The 16,627-nt window shown below is 42.2% G+C and overlaps 1 protein-coding gene across 1 annotated transcript in view; it reads left to right on the forward strand.

Annotated features, from left to right (window-relative positions):
• The window catches only part of LOC308092913 (cadherin-2-like), an 82,762-nt gene extending 67,610 nt beyond the window's left edge, over positions 1 to 15,152 (forward strand). Inside the window, exons 13-16 of the mRNA XM_080439045.1 lie at positions 2,159 to 2,392; positions 3,283 to 3,422; positions 8,899 to 9,063; positions 13,677 to 15,152. Of these exons, the coding sequence (XP_080295171.1) occupies positions 2,159 to 2,392; positions 3,283 to 3,422; positions 8,899 to 9,063; positions 13,677 to 13,883 (746 nt within the window). The 3' untranslated portion in view covers positions 13,884 to 15,152. The remainder of the gene's footprint in view (positions 1 to 2,158; positions 2,393 to 3,282; positions 3,423 to 8,898; positions 9,064 to 13,676) is intronic.
• Positions 15,153 to 16,627: the final 1,475 nt, after the last annotated feature.

The raw sequence follows: 16,627 nt of genomic DNA on the forward strand, positions 1-16,627 counted from the left end.
GATATTTGAAACGTCGTGGAACCGACATTGTGTAAAAAAAAAACACACGAAAAAGGTTTCCTGTGATTAGACGGAAGGATCTGTGTATCCATGGGAACGACAAGTTTCCAACCGCGATCCGCCATTTTGGAGCTTTGGTCCGCTGAAAACGGGTGGTTTTCAAAGAAAAAAATAAACTGAGTTACAGCCGTTTTTCTGAAAATCCCATCTTTGGGGCGGGTGGAAGTGACATTTTTTGGAATGATGTCACATCCACATTTTTCTTCTCTGAGAGACGATCGATCGTTCCAAAGCTGTGTTAGGTCTCCCCTTGTGGAATTTTCCCCCAAAAATGAAAGAACGCAAATATGCGATCTAGGCAATAAAGTGATGGATTTGAAAGAATGCATATATGCGATCTAGGCAATCAATGTGTTAAAACAACAACAACAACACATAATCATCACCAATCATAATCATTTAATCATGGTCCATATTCATGCTTTGGATTTGAAAACCAAATGAGCATTAACACATTGAATGCCAAAAACGGTCCGGACCGTTTTTGAGGGTCCAAACGAGAAGTGCCGAAAACGGTCCGGACCGTTTTTGACCCAATTCTATTTTTATACATGTGGGCCACGTGGGGCGCTAAAACGAAACTTTGACATCACCCAAGCAGTTTCTGAGAAGAAGAGGCTGGATGTGGCTCCATGTCAAAAATCCTTCCGGTCGGCGTTTTCAATGTTATCTCCTTGATTAAAAGCTTAATATCTCCATTTCTTTTTAATGTGGTGGAAACGAGCCGTTTTCGATCGGCGATCACGCTGCAATGGAGGGTCGTGTTGGAAATATTATTGTTCCAGGCGTTAGTCGGGACCCTCCGCCGTCTCGCACGCACGCTTTGTTTACATGCATTTCCGCGTCGGGGCTTCTCACAGCACGAAATGTATAACGCAAGTGGATGGAAGAAATGCTGGCACTCAACGTATAATATTTTAATAAACCTCTGGCACCCAATGTGTTAATGAACATTGTTGCCTATTACCGGCATTAATTTATTGAAAGATTGGTACGTCTGTAATATTGTGAATATTATTCTTGCAATTTAGCGTTTAATTTGTGCTGCAGTCTGGACACACACAAAGTAGTGTAGTGATATGTGGAAATTTCAGCAAATATAAATGTCCATTGTACAAATATACTGTAACTTATTTTCCATACTGCAGTGCAGATGGAATTAAAGTGTTACATTGGGAAACGGCCTTTAATTGATTATTCTCATTCAGAACAAATATGAGGGAAATGCCTCATGTATTGTGTGTTAGCGATTAGATGCAGTGAGTCATAACGCACTGAGTATATCTTAATAGGATAACGGGCATATGGATTATAGCAGGCAGGGAATTTATTCTAAACCGGTATTATCAGAAGGTATTCAGTAGAGTTCTAAGCTGCAAAATCTAAATCCTGACCATATTTTGGATTAGATAGGTACTAGGAAACTCACGCCGCATACTCGTTGCAAAGTGGTAATAAGGTCATAATCATATTGTGAACACCGGCACTACAAATGACTGTTTTGACTTAATCCCCCTTCGTTCGGATGTTTTCTCTAAATGGCTTTATTGTATTCGTTTAACCCATTAAGACCGGGAAGGCATCTGTGTCATTTTTAAGATTTCTTTGGGCTATTTTCACATTTTCACGATTTTTCAAAAATAGCAGATCTACAAGCTCGTAGCGCGGCACTCGGTGCTGCGCTACGAGCTTGTATATCTGCTATTTTTGAAAAATCGTGAAAATGTGTGCAAATCTTTGAATATATATATATACTTTAAAGTGAACATTTGCAGATCAAATCTTTGCTTCTGGGGGGTCCCTGGAACAAAATATCTTGAGATGGGGGGGGGGGGGGGGGGGTCCGCGGCCAAATGCATATAATTTTGGGGGTCCTTGACATGAAAAGGTTTGAGAACCACTGATATAGCATCATAGGTTTTTTTCAAAAAAATGTTAGGATTTAGAAGACATTTTGTAAAGCCTCAGGCCTTAATGTGTTAAAAGCTTATTTTATAACGCTGAAGTACCAATCTCTCTCTCTCTCTCTCTCTCTCTGTGTTTGTGTGTGTGTGTGTGTGTGTGTGTGTGTGTGTGTGTGTGTGTGTGACTCTCTCAGGTGACTATGCCCAGGTGAGCATGAAGATCGGCTTCCTGGAAAGCGGCATCTACGAGATCCCCATCATCATCACCGACTCGGGCAACCTGCCCATGTCCAACACGTCCTACCTGCGCATCAAAGTGTGCCAGTGCGACATCAATGGCTACTGCACCGACGCGCAGCACATCATGGCCGCCGGCCTGGGCACGGGCGCCATCATCGCCATCCTCCTCTGCATCATCATCCTCCTCAGTGAGTGCCCCCCCCTCTCCCCCGCCTCTCCTCCTCCTCCAATCAGCTGTGCCCACACTTAATGCCCAATTTATGCGTACGCTGTACGATGCTGTCGAGTGCTGAAAATACCTGAAAGTATACCTAAAAGTATCAATACTGCAATGTAGAAGTACTCTGTTACAAGTAAAAGTCCTGAATTAAAAGATTTACTTGAGTTAGTAAAAATACAAAAGTATTGGTATCAAAATGTACTTAAAGTACCAAAAGTAAAAGTACTAAAATGTTTGTAAAAATAGCCGATCTACAAACTCACAACGCGTCGCAACGCGTTGTGAGTTTGTAGATCGGCTATTTTCAAATAGCCTAGGTATAGAATAAGGCTAAAGTGGTTAATGTATGTTTATAATGTAATAATTTATATCTGCAAAGTAACTAGTAACTAAAGTTTTCAAATAATTGTGGTGGAGTGTAGTGTAAAAGTACAATATTTGCCTCTGAGATGTAGTGGAGTAGAAGTAAAATGGGGAAATACTCCAGTAAAGTAAAAGTACCTCAAAATTGTACTTAAGTACAGTACTTGAGTGAATGTACTTAGTTACTTTATACACCACTGCAACCGTGATGCGTTCATGAGCTTGTGGATCTGCTATTTTCTGCTATTTAGATCTAGATCTAGTATTAAGTATAAATAAGGCCTTGACACACACGGACACAGGGATTATAAAGATAGAGGCAAACATCATCCGAGATACTGCTAGATTACTGCAGGATTAGCATAAAGATAGCCCTGATCAGGCCCCTTGTCCGAGCTCTAAAACACCGGATTGGATTGTTTTTATCTTAGAAAAATGTGTACATCGTTTATTATGCTTTTAGTAAACGTGAGATCTGGTCTCTTTTGGTTGCAGTTCTGGTGCTGCTGTTCGTGGTGTGGATGAAGCGACGCGATAAGGAGTGCCACGCCAAGCTGCTGCTCATCGACCCCGAGGACGACGTCAGAGACAACATCCTCAAGTACGACGAGGAGGGAGGAGGAGAGGAGGATCAGGTGCGGTGGAACGCACAACACACACACACACACACACACACGTCACACTATCGTCACTGTCAGGTGAAAACATTGTATCACCATATTTATTTATTTATTCATTTATTTATTATGTGCTATTGGAATAGTTTTTTTTTTATGTCTTCGGCTATTCAAAAATAGCAGATATACAAGCTCATAGCGCGGCACCGAGTGCCGCGCTATGAGCTTGTAGATCTGCTATTTCTTGAAGAATCGTGAACATTTCTGCAAATCTTTGAATATGCAGGCCTATATATTTTCTAAGCGAACATTTGTATCGAAAATCTTTGCTTCTGGGGATGGGAGGGGGGGGGGGGTCCCTGGCTGAAACAAAATACTTTGAGATGGGGGTCCTCGGCCAATTACATATCATTTTGGGTGGACCTTGACATGAAAAAGTTTGGGCACCACTGATATAGAAACATACGTTTTCTGAAACCACTTAGGATTTAGAAGACATTCGTAGATGCGTATCCGGATTGAATGGGTTAATGAGAATTAATAGTTTTGGACATGCAAGGGTTCATTCCACCCGACAGCGGCGTTATGCCGATAGCCATAGCCTCATTGCCCGCACGTACGACACTCTCAAAATTCAATTGTCATAATGGCCTCTTGTTAGCAAGGAGCGAATCGTTTCATAGTCATACAAATGGGCTGTTTTCTTGCTGCTGGCTAAAATGTTTCCTGAGTCCACATGGGGCTTCAGGTACAGGAGAGATGATGAGTGGGAGAGCCCTTCCCCAGGCCGGACCGGGGCTAAATTAGCCTCAGAGACTTGTAATTGGAAAGCTAATGTCATTTAGAGACAGACAGCTGCTGGGGTGTAATAATGGAGCTCTTGTCTAAGGTAACGATATGACTGCAAAGCCATTACACATCTGCTGGTGATTAGGCGGGCGGTAGCGTGTGTGTGTGCGCACGCACACACACACACACACAGACGGGATATGCACCCACACAAAAATCCCAGTCGGTTGATCTCTCTAAACTGTTGTGAAAGGGAACATGTTGAAATAAAACCGTTTTATGATATAACACCTCTCAAAGGCAGAAAGGAAGCAGAGTAAGGAACAGATTGATCGAAGGAAAACAAGTTTTCCATTTGGAGTGCTGCAGAGGAGGGCAGGTTGCCAGGAGGAAATGGTCTTGTCGGGCCGTAGAATCGGAGAGTCAGTGTTGGGTAAAGGAAAAAAAAAGAATGAGGCTGACTTTGCTGGCGATGTGGTCTTTATAATGCCCACCTCTGTTCTCCCTATCTCCCGCTGGGGAGGAAATTGAAGTGTCAGGCCATTGGTCGCCTTACCAGTATTTGATTTTTGTTGCTGCTGCCATTGCGGTGTTTGTATTGGGTTTGCGGTTTGCGGGGCAATCATTTTCAGGAGAGTGGGTGACTGCACCAGGCTACGCTCGCCCAAAGAAAGAAACATATCTTGTAGAAATAATGTCATGTTGTTCGTGTTGGTGAGTGAGAAACAACAGGATGGAGATCAATCCTCACAACTCTGAGCCACATGCGGCCCCCACCTTCACTTAATGCGGCCCGCAGGTTAATATCGGATTACTGATATATTATTGATTTCAGCCGTTACAATTACAAACATGCAAACATGACCCGCTTTAATTACTTCAGTCTATATTAGTAGCTTAATGACTAGTATTAACATTCTATTGTCTTTTTTATGTCCAATGTATTTCTATTTAAGTTCATAAAGTTAACGTAAGTATAACTAAATTCATTTGAAATTAAATAAAAATGATACTTTTCAGAATTCCAATTCAAAAATAGCAAAAAAAAAGTCAGGATTCCAATTCAAAAATAGCAAAAATAGCGCATTTTGAGCTTGTAGATAGGCTATATTTGCTACTTTTGTGTGACATAGAATGGCGAAGTACAGGATTAATTTACAAAAAAAGTTAAAATACGGAGATAAGAGGTTTCTGCCCGACAGTATATGCAATGTGGACCTCTAGAGTGAGTGTGGAAATATAGTGGCCCTCTCCATCATCAAAGTGGCCCACCCCTGCCCTATACAGTGTTGATTTTAAAGGAGAAGCCGAAAAGAGGAAATACTTTTATTTCAAATCCAGTCAATAAATAACCTGCCACTGTTTTAGTTGTTGTTGTTTTTTAAGCCTATTTATTCATAAACTGCAGGTGTCTCTCTCTCATTTGTGACTGTAAATAAGCTGAATTTTCGACTGCACCGCAAGACCACTTCTAACCAAACACTCATTTTAAATTCAAGTGAAAAAAAATAAGCTCTCCTTTAGAGTAACATATTCACTCCTTCATGCATTCATTATACAGTTTGTTGTTCAGGTCTATCGTTCAGACCGGAGTGTGTAAACAGCTAGTGTGTTGTTTTTGAATGTAGATCAGGCATATAGGTGGTACAGCGGCAGTGTTGCCAGATTCTGTGAGAGAAACAAGCAACCAGGTCTAGGAAAACCAGCCCAGATCTACAAGCTCACAACGTGTCGCATTGTGACACGCTGTGAGCTTACAGATCAGATATTTTCGTTTTTGTTTGTTGCCTATAATTACATAGGGATGCCAAGATGAAAGTTAACTCTGATATTAAGGGTCCATTCGGGGTCTGTCTTTACACTCTAGAGTTAAAGGAGTAGTTCACCCAAAATAATTACTTATTTTCTATCAATTACACACCCTATGAAGCCTTGATGGATTTGTTTTTGTCGCATTCCTAAGCCAATAATTTGATGACCGGGTGTATTTCCGGTAGGAGACACAGAGTCTACTTTGTGTCTCCTACCGGATACATTAGCCGGTAGGAGACGGTAATCAAATTATTGGCTTGCGACAAAAACAAAACAAATCCATGAATTCAAGGCTTCATTGATAGAAAATAAGTAATTTTTTGGGTGAACTACTCCTTTAACACTGAGAATCTTTACTGTGTACGTTACTGTATGTGTATAGCATAAACGTTACTGTATGTGAATAGCAGGTCCTCTGCTGCTATGTCATGAGGGCAGGGGCGGACTGGACATTTGGCATACCGGGCATATGCCCAGTGGGCCACCCAAAAATATATACGGTATATATATATATTTTTTTAATTATATTTTTGCTCCCGTTTTAGGATTCTTACGGTAATTTCCGGGTTGCGCGGCCCAATTATTAGTTACTGTAATGTTTGGGCTGGGATGCTTTTCAGTAAAAGTGGTGGTATGAAGGACGTGCGTTTGTATGTGCCTCGACGGAGTGGGGCGGTCTGCGCGGTCTGCGCGCCGGTTGTGGTGGGCCGGTCTGGGCCAAAATGCCAAAGCTGAATTTTGGTCCCAGTCCGGCCCTGCATGAGGGTGGCCGCAGAGCTAGATATTTCAGGTTAACTCTATCACTATAAGACCATGTTGCAGTTTGCTGTCACTAACTCCTGACCCTTGTCGTGAACCCCCCCCTCCCCCTCACACAGTCCCAGAGGGGTCAGGATGATGTGAAGTCGAGACGACAGACCACATCCTGTGTGTGTGTGTGAGAGATGTGTGGTGGCCACTGTCCTTTTTGCAGCCGGGCCTGAGGGTTACTGTCATTGGCCGTGACATCGAATTACACATGAATAATCTATGTGTTTGTTTTGGATTTGGGATGATACTTATTAGTGTGAAATTGAGTAGGTGTTTGTTTGTCGAGTGTCCGCACATGCTCAGTTGTGGTTGTTTGCATGTCTCGGTTGTTTACTCGGCATAGGCAGGCATAGGGTTTATATATATTTATTTTTTCTCCTCATGTTTATTTTAATGTGTGCGTTGTGTGTGTGTGCGCGTGTGTGTAGGTACATGTACTTATGTGTGCAAGCGAGCAAAGACGATTTTGAAGAAGGATATTATGGATGGATGGATTACCGAAACTCTTCTAAAGAGAGAGACAATCCATCATGCACGCTTATTAGGCACACACGTCCCGATTCTTAGATGCCGTTTTCTCCGTCGTGTCCTCTCTGTGGCCACGATGCCATCTAGTTCACCCAGCTGCACTCTCCTACCTCGTCACAGCACACTTCTCACTTTCTGTCTTTCTCTCTCTCTCTTTCTCTCTCTGACTGTGTCTCTCTATGTCTCTCTCTCTCTCTCTCTCTCTCTCTCTCTCTCTCTCTCTCTCTGTCTCTCTCTGTGTCTGTCTGTCTGTCTGTCTGTCTGTCTCTCTCTGTCTCTCTCTCTCTCCTCCCTCCCTTCCATGTGCTATCCTCTCTCACACGCCGTCTCCCATTCTCTTGCCTATTGTCTTTCTCTGTCGCTCCCACCTCCTCTCTCGTGCCAAAAATAGCCGATCTACAAGCCCCACAACGCATCAAATCGCGATGAGCTTGTAGATCAAGTTATTTTCGGCACACGATTCCATCACACGATGAAGTATAGATCGGGCGTTCTACTCGTATTCACTCTCTTCACTTCATTCTCTGCTCCTTCCTCTTTCCCCTGCCTGTGACTCTGTGTGCAAACTGCAAGCCATTCAGGTTGCCTTGGTAATGTTAATAGGATTAGCCATAGCTTATGCGTATCCACCATCCCGTGTCTGGGGCCTGATTAGAGCAAAACAGTCGCTAACACACACTTCCTGCAGCACGGCGCGCTAGTGGAAAAGCTCTACGACTTATGATTTGCTCCCTAGCTTGGACACCCCTCAATGTTGGCTGTATTTTTATTAAACGCATCAATTGGCCCCCCAAGCTTGTGCTTCACAAACAACCAGATTAAAGTTCCCCTCCACCTGCCCGTAGCCTTTGCTCAAATTAACCCATTAAGACCTGAGGCCGATTCTACAAAATGTCTTCTAAATCCTAACGGTTTTCTGAAAAACGTATGTTTCTGTATCAGTGGTGCTCAAACTTTTTCATGTCAAGGACCCCCAAAATTGTATGTATTTGGCCGCGGACCCCCATCTCAAAATACGTTGTTCCAGGGACCCCCAGAAGCAAAGATTTTAGTTAAAGTGTTTGCTTTAAAACAATATATATATTCAAAGATTTTCACACATTTTCACGATTTTTCAAAAATAGAAGATCTACAAGCTCATAGCGTGGCACCGAGTGCCGCGCTATGAGCTTGTATATCTGCTATTTTTGAATAGCCAAAGTGTAAAATAATGCTTTTTTTAGCTCAAATCAAAAAATTACACCGATGCGTTCCAGGTCTTAATGGGTTAAATCCTGCGTTCCCTAACTTTGGAACCTCTATCCCACTTAAATAAACTTCTCTTCTCTTGTTTGGATCGCAGCGTTTTTATGAGAAATCTCACGTCATACACACACGTTCTTGCCTCTATTCATACGGGTGCCGTTTTTCGAGGCGTTTTTACTTCTCGGTCGAGCAAAAAAAAAAAAAAGAAGCCCAAAAGCCGCCGCTGTCATCAAGTAGTTTTTTTTTTGGATCTCCAGTTTACATTGGCTCGGTACTATAACCCCCCATGTGTCCCGTCTTCTTTCCCCAGGATTACGACCTCAGCCAGCTCCAGCAGCCAGACACGATAGAGCCCGACGCCATCAAGCCTGTGGGGATCCGCCGCATGGATGAGAGACCCCTCCATCCTGAGCCTCAGTACCCCATGAGGTCAGCGGCTCCACACCCCGGAGACATCGGCGACTTCATCAATGAGGTATAAAAAACAGCAGCCAACAGACATCACATGCTGCATGCCTGTGATGTGTGTGTGTGTGTGTGTGTGTGTGTGTGTGTGTGTGTGTGTGTGTGTGCAGTGGTGGAAAGTAACTAAGTACATTTACTTAAGTACTGTACTTAAGTACAATTTTGAGGTATTTGTACTTTATTTGAGTATTTCCAATTTCCAATACTTTTACTTCTACTCCACTACATCTCAGAGGCAAATATTGTACTTTTACTCCACTACAATTATTTGAAAACTTGAGTTACTAGTTACTTTTCAGATATAAACTATGATATAATGAAACGTACATTAACCACTTTAGCCCTATTTTATACCTAGGCTATTTGAAAATAGCAGATCTACAAGCTCACAACGCGTCGCATTGTAGATCGGCTATTTTCAAATATTTAGTACTTTTACTTTTGGTACTTTAAGTACATTTTGATGCCAATACTTTTGTACTTTTACTCAAGTACATTTTTAATTTTGGATTTTTACTTGTAACGGAGTATTTTTATATTGCAGTATCGGTACTTTTACTTAAGTAAAGAATTGTAGTACTTTTTCCACCACTGTGTGTGTGTGTGTGTGTGCTGTATGTGTGGGCAAGAAAAGGTTTTATGTTTCTAAACTCATTCATTTGAAATGTGTTAAAAAAAAAAGATGTATGCTAATGAATAATGATGTGACACATCTATCACCTTCTCTGTTGCAGTTCTATTTAAAATATACAGTGCTTATTTTAAGGTTTGAAACTGACGTTTGACAGTCAAACAGATGCATACATCAGAGTTCTGAGAAACCAAGCAGTCTTTTTTGTCTTTAACTCATAGAAAATCTGTTAGATTTTCACATCCATTTATTATACAAGCTGATTGTTCAAGACAGTTTTTCAGCTTGGCATACAATTTTGAAATTGAATGACAAAATCGAGTAATTGTATCTAAATTAACAATTTGGTTTATACGAAACAAGTTTAATATCTTGTAATTGTTTGCTTACCTCTATTCAAAGAAATTATTATGTTTTAGTTTTTTTTATTGACTCGAAAATGTTTCTCATCTGACTTCAACCCAGACAAGTGTAAAGTCAACAAATTACATGATACTACTGTACATGTTCCTCGCCATAAAGGAGAGAGTAGTAGATGTGACAGCATAGAAATAAGGGATGAGAGAAACATCAAGCTTTTCCATAGAAGCACATTGCTCAATGCACCCTGCGTTGCCCCGGGGCCATCATTCGACTCCAGCAAGAAGGGAGAATGTAAAATGAAAAGGACGGTCATGTATTTTTCACCGGCTCCAACAGACAAGAGTTTCACAGTATTATAAATGGAGCTCTCTCACCGTTTTGAGTTCGCTCCCACGTTTTTCAGATTAGAACTCGCACTTTCTCACTCACACTCACCCCCCCCCCCACACACACACACACACACACACACACACACACACACACACACACACACACACACACACACACACACACACACACACACACACACACACTCACACTTCCTCGTTTAGTGTCTTGAATGCACATACTGTAATACACTTGTCAGTCAGGATTGCCAGATCTGCTAATTATAATTTCCCCGCAAGATTGTATTTGAAAATAGCAGATCTACAAGCTCACAACGCGTCGCATCGCGACGCGTTGTGAGCTTGTAGATCGGCTATTTTCAAATAGCTGATGTATATGTTAAAGTGCTCATGTGGCCCATAGTCGCTTCTTTTGGGGCTGGTTTTCCTAGACCCGGTTGCTTGTTTCTCTCATAGAATCTGGCAACACTGCTTGTCATACCAACTCGATATTGAGAGAGGTTGGGTGTCTTTTCACTGCTCTATAAAGAACCAGGTGCATATTGTAAGGGAGTCCTGGTGCGTAAATGTTTTTCCTTCTCCTCCCAAGAACTGTGTGTGTGTGTGTGTGTGTGTTGATTAGGGGGGGGGGGGGGGGGTCTTGTAGTCCTGACCCAGAAATTCAGCATTACGGACCCCAAATGACGGCCGGCCTGTGTTCAATCCCAGATTTTGAACATCGCTAAAAGCTCAGTCATGGTGAATCTGCGGCTTACAGGGAGCTGGAATTTGACCTGAACAATCATCATGGCTCTGGCTGGCCTCCAGAGGACCAGAGACGGGTGTGTGTGGGTGGGGGGGGGGGGTTCTGATTTTGTGCATGCAGTGTGTGCATACAACCCCATAGCCATGGAGCCCTTGACTCCTAATTAAATAGTGGGGGATAAAAAAGAAAAGTAAGCGTAGGTCGCAAATCTGCCCAGGAATGTAACCTTTCAGAGGGTCCAACAAAGCTCTGTTATTCAACCTATATTCTGTTTTCAATGAGGGGGGGGGGGGGGTAATGTCTGGCATATTAGCGCAGCCTGCCATGACATGTACACATCTTAGGTGTAAGACAGTGAGGGCACGCATGCACGCACGCACGCACACACAGCAAGAGAGCGAGGCGAAAATTAAGTGACGAATTGGTTTGCTCGACTACTATACTGTACTGTATGTGGTCCCTTGTTTCCAATGGCACGGCTGTTTTTTTAACTCGATCTTTAGTCAATTTGATCACAGATCTCCATTGTCTCTCTTGTCGGACAGAGAGTGATGAGCAAATCCCCCGAACTGAGAACATTTCACTATTTGACTAAGAGGGGGCATTGTTTCCGGTACAGTGAATAACTCTGTTTTAATGGAATTAGCAGGGAGGGCTCTATGATTGACTAACCTTTATAAGACTGCTAGTGGGGCGCCGCGTTGGGGTTCTAGACGGAGGAGACGACTATAACCAGCAGAGCAATGATGACTGTAATTGTAATGAACGATCCATCTGTCATATTTCACACCAAATTATCAGCACCACAGCCCTGAGCAAACATTTAACGAAGGCTAACAAGTAGAAAATAATCACTAAGTGCCCAGGCACTTTGTTTCAATCCATCTTTTCATTTGTGAGGGCATTGCAGTTCCATAATGACAGGCTAGAGGCCCCTATAAATCTCTGACATGTTCCCAATGAGCTGGAGCTCTCCTCTCTCTCTGTGTTTTGTTGCACAGTTTCTTCTAATTCAGTTATTATTTGTTAGATGTCCTCAGTTGCCGCGATAAGAGAGAGAGAGAGAGAGAGAGCGGGAGGCCTAGGCTCACATCCAAAGTGCTTCATGGCCAAAGCACATCTCCACCGCTAGATTAGCAATCCATCAAGTCTCCTGAGTCCCGTTAAGGAATGGGCTGGGAAATCAATACCAATCCATAAGGACCTCTCATGACGCTATGAGGGCTTCTGGGAATGTTAAGCACAATCTTCAAAATGGAAACACCACCACCTCTACAAACCACAAACACACACACACACACACACACACACACACACACACACATCATGCGCGCACGTATGCATGCTCTCACGCAAGGACATGTTCACACCCACACACATTCTCTCCTTTTTATTTCTACGTCAGAGTAGACTGGCCACCCCTAGTTTTAGATAGCAGTTAGAAAGTGGAAGGAGAAAAATGACTGCCACCCACACACTAGATTACAAAGTGTCAGTTCCAGAGTTATCCTGGCCGTCCTCGGCCCATGGATAGATGGGATGGAGAGGGCAGTGGTGATGGTAGGAGGGTTTCAGAGGGGGGGGGGGGGGAAGGGCTTGCCTCATTAAGGGGAGAGGATTCCAGAGATCTGAGGGCGGCTGGTCATGCTTTTTCTTGGCTTTTGATCAAGCGATGTATAATCCTCCATCCCAGAAAACATCGGGAGAATCCCAACCAAAATGCCGTGGAAAACTCACAGGAACATTAGAGCCTGACTAATCTGGACAAGGACCTGATATCCTGAACATGTGTGCAGAGGGGGAAAACCCCACTGTTGGAGCCCAGCATACATTATACTTTTGGGGTCGTGCAAGAGCAGGGGCGGGGTAGCGATGTGTTCATATCCGTTATTCCTGGCAGGAAACGTTAGTGTACGTTTACACCAGGTGTGGGCAACTTTGATGATGTAGAGGGCTGCTATATTTCCACACTCACTCCAGAGGGACACATTGCATATACTGTCGGGCAGACAGACTCTAGTATTTTTTTAAATGACCAAATGAATGCCATTCTTCGCCATTCTATGTCACACAAAAGTAGCAAAAATAGCCAATCTACAAGCTCAAAACGCGTCACTGTGCGACGCGTTTTGAGCTTGTAGATCTGCTATTTTTGAATTGGAATCAGATTTCTTTTGAGCAATTTTTTTCATTGGAATCCTGAAAAGTTGAATTTTTATTCAATTTTAAATGCATTTAATTAGTTATGTAAATTGTATGGACTTAAATACAAATACATTGGACATAAAAAAGACTTAATGACTAATACTAGTCATTAAGCTACTAATGTAGACTGAAGTACAGTAATTAAAGCGGTTCATGTTTGCATGTTTGGAATTGTAACAGCTGAAATCAATAATATATCAGTGTTTCGATATTAACCTGCGGGCCGCATTAAGTGAAGGTGGCCCCCGGTCCGCCAGTTGACCATGTATGGTTTACACACTGCCTCCAGTCCGCTCACCTAACCATGTTTTCTTGTATTTCCTTGTGTCCAGGGACTTAAGGCAGCGGACAACGACCCCACCGCCCCTCCCTACGATTCCCTGCTGGTGTTCGACTACGAGGGAAGTGGCTCCACCGCCGGCTCCCTAAGCTCCCTCAACTCGTCTAGCAGCGGGGGCGACCAGGACTACGATTACCTCAACGACTGGGGCCCTCGCTTCAGAAAACTGGCAGACATGTATGGCGGAAGTGACGACTAAAGGGGCGCTCGCGGCCCCCCCCCCTCTCACAGAGGTGGAAGAATGAAGACGAAGGAAAAGGAGAGAGGATCTTGTTGTTGTTTTTCCCCCCCCCCTGTTGATGGGACGTGGACAGCTTCTGATACACTGATGTTCTCTGACAGAGTGAAAGAGGATTTGACAGAAAAAGTACAAAAAATTAAAAATGAGTATGAATTTTGTTTTGTTTTTGTTTTTCAAAAAACAACCAACCTAGGCTTATTGTTGTAGTCTGCGCATACATATGCTTGTTGAAGGCTTAGGTTAATAGGCTATTGTCCAGGTTTTGGAGCAGGTGGGGATCGGGACATTGGTGGACTGTCACCATTGGGATCGTTGGTATCGAACGCGCTCAGTTACACTTGAATTTCACAGTACAGAAGCACTGGGATATAATGTGCCTTTTTGTACATTTTTTGGATCTGAATGATTAGTTTTATGTTCAAGGCTTTAATGGTACTGACTTTTGGAGTGATTTCGAAAACAAGAAAGTATGTTACACTATGGTATGCTTCTACATGCTTTTTTTTTTTTTTTGGTTACACAATACTGCTGTTTGTTGAAAATGACTATTTAAATACAAATATGAAGACGAAGACATGAAGGATCCCTTGTTAGCTTGGATGGGAAGGAACCGTTAAGAACAGCACTGTACAGTATGCTAGACTTTTAGACTTTTTCACTAAAAAAGAATTTAAACTTATGCAGCTGGTTGCAAATAAAGGGAGTCATAAATCATACTTTTGTAGCAGATTTTGTTTTCTTTATTTCTGAAGTGGTGTAGTATTTTTGCAAATAAAACAAAAACTGTTTTGTTCTAATACAGTACATGTTACACTTCATTTGCCTTAGTCATCATTGGATATTTTCAACTTTTACTTCACTGTAAAAAGACGTGTGTACATAATGTTTTTTTTTCTTCTTTTCATTTCTTTTGATGTAGTATGATGATGAAGTGCAAAAAGTTCCAAACTTGTAAATGTGTAATTTGGACTACAAATTAAAAAGTTTTTGCATGTTTTTATCTTTTCACAAGAACAAAAATGACAAATGTTGATCCCAAAATTTATTTACAAAGTGAAATAAAAAGAAAAAATCTGGGTGACATTAAATGTGTAGAAGTTAAATTTTTTTGTATAAAAGAAGAAAAAAATCATCCGAGCTAAAAAAATAAATAAAATAAAATACAAATAAAAAATAGCATTCTTGTCAGCACAACTGTTTGAATACCAAATTCTACCAAAAAGAGGTGTGAGGAGCGGGAGGGGGTATGGGGGTATTGGGGGGGGCATTGTAGGCACTAATTACTGAATCAGCTTTAAGACTGGGAAAGGTTTTGAACTGAAGCCTTGTGGAGAAACGTATGTACTGGAATACAAATTATACATCTCTGACCCCAACCATCCAAATAAAATGCTAATTTTGGAGCTACTACTGCGTCATTATTTGCTTTTTTTTTTGTTTTCCTCGAGCTCAGCATTGTTTCAGAGGCTTAATGAGATTGCAAATTGCATCTATCTCACAGGGAAATAACTAGATGGAAAATGGTTCATTGTTTTGTTTTTTTTTGGGGGCAGAATTTCGAATACGTTTTATAGGCCCAATTATTTTTTCAGTTTGTTTTCACACGTTGAATATAAGAGTTAAATGCTGCAGGCTCATACATAATCTCAGATGATGCTCTGTGGGAGGTAAGAATAAACTATCAGACTTATGTTGTTTATGCGTCCCCCCCTAGGTAACTAAAGGCCAGAGGTCAGGGAAAGACCAGATCGATCCGCTGCTGAGCAAGTATCCTCTGGCATCTTGGAATGCATAGTACAGCATGTCCAGAGTGACCTTGACCTCGAGAGGAAGGTCTCGCTGCTAACCACCGCCCGCAGGGACTCCACGTGTACGTGGACTCCTGGGACGAGTGTGTCTGTGGTTCCTGACTGTCACAAAACACAGAAACCGCTTAGCCTATACTGCTGCCCTTCTCTCCCTGTCCCCTCTGGTACTCTGGGACCTGTAATTCGGGGAAGCTGCCACTTGCACCTAGTTGAATAGATGTGGACAAGGCTTATTAATTCTACTTAACCCATTAAGACCGGGAACGCATCTGTGTCATTTTTAAGATTTCTTTGGGCTATTCAAAAATAGCAGATCTACAAGCTCATAGCGCGGCACCGAGTGCCGCGCTATGAGCTTGTAGATCTGCTATTTTTGAAAAATCGTGAAAAAATGTGTGCAAATCTTTGGATATACGTATTTTTTAAAGCGAACATCTGTAACTCAAATCTTTGCTTCTGAGGATTCTACAAATGTCTTCTACAGGAAAAACTGTTTTTTGAAAAAAACTATTTGCTATGCTATCAGTGGTTCTCAAAAATGATATGGCCGTGGACCCCCATCTCAAAATATTTTGTTCCAGGGACCCCCAGAAGTTGCAAAAGAGTCAAAAGTGTTCTCTTAAAGAAATATATATTCAAAGATTTGCACACATTTTCAAGATTTTTCAAAAATAGCAGATCTACAAGCTCATAGCACTATGCTATTTTTGAATAGCCAAATGACAGAGATGCGTTCCTGGTCTCAAAGGGTTAATTGGACAAGGAGTATGTTCGTTTTTTTGTGGTTCTCACACGGAATACAACAGATGTCTTATAGCGGCTCGCTGCTGAGCCCCAGCTGCCTTTTGGGTTTTTTGTCATTAGCTGCTCTGTGCTCATCCATTCCACTCATTT

Source organism: Gymnoscopelus braueri (assembly GCF_963280865.1).
Source record: "Gymnoscopelus braueri genome assembly, chromosome: 10".
Classification (NCBI taxonomy): domain Eukaryota; kingdom Metazoa; phylum Chordata; class Actinopteri; order Myctophiformes; family Myctophidae; genus Gymnoscopelus; species Gymnoscopelus braueri.